The sequence below is a fragment of the Physella acuta genome, unplaced genomic scaffold (genome assembly GCF_028476545.2).
Source record: "Physella acuta isolate Inbredline_101_S28 unplaced genomic scaffold, ASM2847654v3 ptg000414l, whole genome shotgun sequence".
Taxonomy (NCBI): Eukaryota; Metazoa; Mollusca; class Gastropoda; family Physidae; genus Physella; species Physella acuta.
Window position 1 is genome coordinate 336583 of NW_026731933.1, and position 6000 is coordinate 342582.

At 39.2% G+C, this 6000-nt stretch overlaps 1 protein-coding gene across 1 annotated transcript in view; it reads right to left on the reverse strand.

Moving 5' to 3' along the window:
• The window catches only part of LOC131942608 (receptor-type tyrosine-protein phosphatase mu), a 92355-nt gene extending 86906 nt beyond the window's left edge, over positions 1-5449 (reverse strand). The window contains exons 1-2 of the mRNA XM_059302494.1: positions 5244-5449; positions 3916-4126 (exon numbers count right to left, since the gene is read on the reverse strand). Coding sequence (XP_059158477.1) covers positions 3916-3982 — 67 coding nt within the window. The 5' untranslated portion in view covers positions 3983-4126; positions 5244-5449. The remainder of the gene's footprint in view (positions 1-3915; positions 4127-5243) is intronic.
• Positions 5450-6000: the final 551 nt, after the last annotated feature.

A 6000-nucleotide genomic window follows, 5' to 3' on the forward strand; every position in this document is an offset into this window, starting at 1 on the left:
AACCTTATACACGATGACTATCACCCGACCCCCCGACCCCCACCCCAATATTCCTTGTGATAGAAATAAAAAAGTGTGCATCTAAGCACCCCCTTATTTACCTGTTAGGCTACACACATACAGACCAACTAGGGAATCGAACAGAAGACCACCCGAGTTATCTTATACCGCATCAACTTGACCACTTCGCCCCACAATAAAAAAATCAATAAATAAAAAAAATCATTAAAAAAAATCAAAAAACCAATTGTACTGTGTACGCACATGCATTTGCATTTAATTCACAATCAACCAACTCACAAAAAAAAACAACCCCAAACCCGATCCTGTGTGAATGAAACCTAATATCATTACGCGTATTTAAAAATGGGATTTCCCGGCGGTCCGCTCACAAAGCGCTGAGCGTGTTTGCCTTGAGTCAGGAGGCTTGTGGCTACATCGGTGGTTTGTGGGGTCGGGGTCTGCATGTTGCTCACCAGGTGACGGTCCTGGGCGGGCCGGGTTCTTTGTGTCGGCGCTGATTAGATGGATGAGGGGGGGGGGGGGGGGGTAGTGTCAACATCTGCTATGCCTTGCTCTCTTAATGGGGTATTTTTTTTTCTAGAACGTATAAAGGGCAAATAGTTTTAAAAAAACGCTTGTAATCTAGACGCGATTGAAATGCAAATATAACGTAAATTAGTTTAAAAAAATCCTTTGAAGACGCACATAGTCACATATTAGAAATAAAAACCACGACATTTCGAATTTGTATGCACAAATATATAAACGTAATGCATAATAAAACATTCGATCGCATGTTACAATACGGCTCATCTAAGACACACACACACACACATACACACACACACACTCCCCCATTATAAGAATACATACGCACGAACGCACACACACAAGCACAAGCAAACACAGGCGAACACTCACACAAACACTCACAAATCCGCACACACAAACATCACACACACACACACACACTCACACCAGGCTTCATGTCTTGACCCCCCCCCCCCCCCCCCCTCCTCGCCCCCTTCACCCAGAAATAGAAGAATAAAGATGATAAAATGTCTTCCTGTGTCCTCAGCTAATCGCCTGTGGCGGGCTACGGCCAGGAATAATTTTTAAAAATCTCCCCCCCCCCCTCCCAGTGCCCCACCCACAGTCTTTAAGCCCAAGATTCCTCCTCCTAACCAGTCCCCTACCCTAAGACATCCGGTGTCCAAGCTATGGACATGCTGATACCCGAATTGAGGTCAAAGGGATTAAGGTCATCTGTCCTCTTCTGACTTAAATACATCTATCAAAGTTCAAGAAAAAGAGAACTGATATACATATATATATATATATATATATATATATATATATATATATATATATATATATATATATATATATGTGTGTGTGTGTGTGTGTGTGTGTTTGTTTATGTGTGTGTGCAAGTGTCAGTGCGGAAAGTTTATGTCACAAATAAAAACAAAGTGTCAAATTATCAGTGTCAAAAAACCTAGCGTTACATTTATGTTACAATCGACATTTAAATATTTTATTGTTAATTAACTGGCCAGTTTTAAATTACTCTGTCCATTGTAACGTGAGAAGGTAACGCCACTTGAACTCAAAATATTGATCAAAATCGGAAAATTTCACAGTATATATATATATATATATATATATATATATAAATCCATGATCATTAAATAAAAATGTTGTGCAATTCTTTTAGCGATTGGGTAACGCAATATTTATACAAGTCTTATTTTCTTACATGCGCGAACATTGTCCAAATTTGTTTTGTAACATTAAAGCCAAAACGGGCTTTAAATTCTAAATTTTAATAATTTCAAAATTGATTTTAAAGATTTTAACTAAAGTCAACATTTGCATCACGATTTCAGAGGTGATTTTTTTTTTAAATTAACAAGTTTAACGATTTGACATTTACGAATTTTTTGTGATATCAAAATGCAACATTCGAACCATTGTTTGTTTTTTTAAATTAAAAACTGAGAAAAGAGCATCTATTTATAGATACAATCAAAGAGGAAATTTCCGATTTGTCGACCTATATTCTAACGAAGCAAACAGTTGAGATAAATGTATAGACTATAGACCTACTTATATCCGATTTATTTGACGTTTATACTCAAAACATATCGTACAATCGAAACACATGCATAATAGAGCAAAAGAAGTTCTTTCATGGGCGAATTAAAGATTTTATGATACCAGTCTAAATTAGTTACTTAAAAGCACAAACTTATGCGTAAGAATTCCATGATTAATGAATAGGCCTACGTCGTAGGTTTCGAACAAATGTGTTGGTTTGAAAACCCCAAAAAAATCGAATAGCAGTATAACGGATAACTTGTTTTGTTTATTGTCATCATTTTTATTTTTATCGTTGATATCTTGACGCAATATTGACGCGTTTCTGCTTTTAACGCTTTATTCGCATCAACACATCTTACAGACGTTTCTCTTTTTATTTTCCTTTGGTGGTGTGTGTGTGTGTGTGGGGGGGGGGGGGGTATCAGAGAAGAGGGAGGGGGGGGGGCGTCATAAGGGTGGGTGTCACCCGGTGCGGTAGCCGAAGGTGTTGTATCCCCCTGTATGAATTTCGTATTTTTTGTTGGTGTCAACCCTCCCCTACAAGTCTTTATTATAACGTTACTAGGAAAGATGGGCGGGATTAGGCAGACATCAGTAAAATTATGCAACTCAGCAAACGATTTCCGTGGCACATGTCCATGTTTTAAAGATAACTAAGTGCCCCCCTCCCTACCTAACTAATAAGTGGACACTGAGCTCGTTTTGAATTGTCGCCACTCCAAGACCCGTCGCCCCCCCCCCCCCCCACCCCACCCTTTACGACCCTGACAGCAGTGACGGACCGCTGGGCGGAGGGATCACTTGAAACCGACTCACTCAACACTCAGATTAATCCGCCGCTGGACGTCCGTTTGTTTGGCCGGCTATACGAGACCGGTTGAGTCACCGGCTAGCCGGCAGTTCAGACCGGGATTTTTTTTTTGGGTGCTTTGATATGGGGACAGACATTGGGGGAGGTCTAGACTGGGCTTTAGATGAGGAGACTATCGTCGATTGAGGGGACTATCGTCTAAAAGTGGTGTGTGTGTGGGGGAGGGGGGAGGTATGTGTGGTTGTATGTGGAGGGGGTAGGTGGGTTATTGGAGCTGAGATCTGATGAAGTTAACCAAGAAAGAGACCAACATTTGTCTCCGGCTTGACATTGATGTATCCGGTCTTTGTGTATTCTGGGTAGATGGGAAGTCAATCATTGGAGTGTCCGTAGGGGGTGATATAGGGGGTGACGTTGGGGTGACGTAGGGGGTGACGTAGGGGGTGGCGTAGGGGGTAACGTAGGGGGTGACGTAGGGGGTGACGTAGGGAGGGGTGACGTAGGGAGGGGGTGACGTAGGGGGTGATATACGGGGTGACGTAGGGTGTGACGTAGGGTGTGACGTAGGGGGTGACGTAGGGGGTGACGTTAAAATATTCAAGAGTTACTTTAGGTTATCTGGGAAAAAAAAACAAAAATAAAATTAGGCAGAAAAGAACTCGTGATACATAGCATGGCTGTTATGAAAATAGTCTCGGTACAGACTTTGTAAAGGAAGTTTTTAGGCCGATATTCATTCGTCTGATTCAGTTGATATAAAACACAGTCTCAGACGAATCCGTTTCGAGATTTCGAGTACCAGGGATTATTTTTAGGGGTGGCTGTTATTTCATCAGCTCTGCCCCACCTACGCCAGGCACTCGGGCATACTCTTAGGCACGGTTCCAAACAACTCACCCGCACATACACACACATGCACGTGCACACACTCGGATACACACACACACACGTTCACACACTCGGATACACACGCACAGCGAAGAAAAAAAAAACTTTACCTGCAGACACAGTCAGAAGCAGGGAGAGAATCAGGCACAGATAAATCCAAGTTAGATAACTCAACATGGTTGTCGTTCTTGGCTCGTATCAACAGCGACAGTCCCTCGTAAATCCTTTGAACTGGGTTATCAAACCTCGACTTCCATTGAATATATCCGGGTAGGCAATGCGAAACACTGACTCCGAATTTTTAAAATCGATTTTTCTAACCTTCACAGAATTAGAAAACACACTGTTTAGGAATATATTAGGTAAATAAATTAACCATAACACACACTGAGTTGAGAAATTAAACCACGTTTAACTATATCAAGAAATTACAAATTGAAGAAATTAACCACGTTTGACTATATCAAGACATTACGAATTGAAGAAATTAACCACGTTTGACTATATCAAGACATTACGAATTGAAGAGATTAACCACGTTTGACTACATCAAGACATTACGAATTAAAGAAATTAAACAATGTTTGACTATATCAAGACAGTAGTACCAAACATAGACCTTTAAAAAAAACAACAGTAGACCCAGCAATCAATGAACCTATCCATTACTTATTCATCTTACCCCCCACATTACATCAATACCTATCCACATAACCTCAAAGCAAAAAAAAAAAATCAGTCTAAAACAGATTGTACTCTCCTACCCCAAATAAATAATTCCAATAGTTCAAGCAGATTTTTCTCTTCTACTTAACCCCACTCCCCCCGACTGACTGTTGCTTTGAAATCGGTCATGTGTGAGCAGTAGAAAAAAAATCACTTTCTGAAACAACCCATCACGGTCTACTAGTCAGCAGAAGGCACGGCAGGAAATGGGTGAAATATCAAAGATAGGCTCCACTTTCAGTTAAATCCAGGTTATTCCGTCTTTTAAACACTTAAAACAATTTTTTTATTGCAATGCACATACAAAATAGCAACAGTGGAATTAAAACAGATTAAATTTAAACAATAACACTTTGTTTCGATAACAAATTGAACACGGAAGCATTTTTTAAAGTAAATAACATGTGTAAGTTAAACGGCATGCGTTTTAAAATTTGAAAAAAAATCTGTCTTTAAACTTTATACGTTTGAAACGGAAAGATTTGTATTAATTGTTATACATACATGTATAAGGTAAACGGAATAAAAACAAAAAGTTAATTAAACAACTTATAAATTTGAAAGATAAGTTTTTTTTCTTTTTTATTAATCGCAGACTTCACACAAATTATTTAAAAAAAACAACTTATGTTTTGTTTTAAAGCAGTTAAAAAAATAGCACACGACGTTAATTAAATTAAAACAATAAAATAAATTAAAAAGTTTTCCAAACTTTTATACACAACGCTGATTAACAAGTAGCAAAATCCTCTTTTTTTTTTCAATCTCAGAACAAGTTTCCTTTGGCAGAAACTCACACGTAACAAAACAAAGAGAAAAAAAATTCAAGAGAAAATAACTCCGGGTAGATGAGCAACACCCTCCACCTACACACCGTGTTGAGCAACTGGGTACACCGGCGCCTCGCTCACGCACTCACTCGTGTGCTACGGACGTCTGAGAGGTGAAACATCATAAGTTTTGTTCAAAACTGAACCAAAAAAAAGTTCCTGGAACTCCGCGCTCTGGCACGAGACGGCTGGCGGGGAACAGCGCGCGCTCATCCTGGTAACTAGTCAGCGAGCGATACCAAACACCGTTATACTATGTAGCGATACCAGGTATCGGGTAAAAATTACTGATCGCTATTTAAAATAGAAGAATAATTATAACTCGTACATTTTTAATACGATCACAACTAGAATCGATTTTTAAAATTTAAATGCGATACTAAATTAAGTAAAACGATATTTCGGGATTATATAACTACGTATAAAAGTACGTACTGATGAATTTTTTCTTCTTTTTTTTTCTATATATTCTTCACAGTTTCTTTATTCTCGAGGCTGTAAATTTTAATTAAACTCCAGATAAGAAACTTATAATCAGCTTATGTAAAGTGGCGCGACCTGGTGGCGCTCGGCCTTGGGAGAATAATCAACTCCCCACCACGGTCATAATCCAGCCCATTTTCAAAAGACGAGACCGAA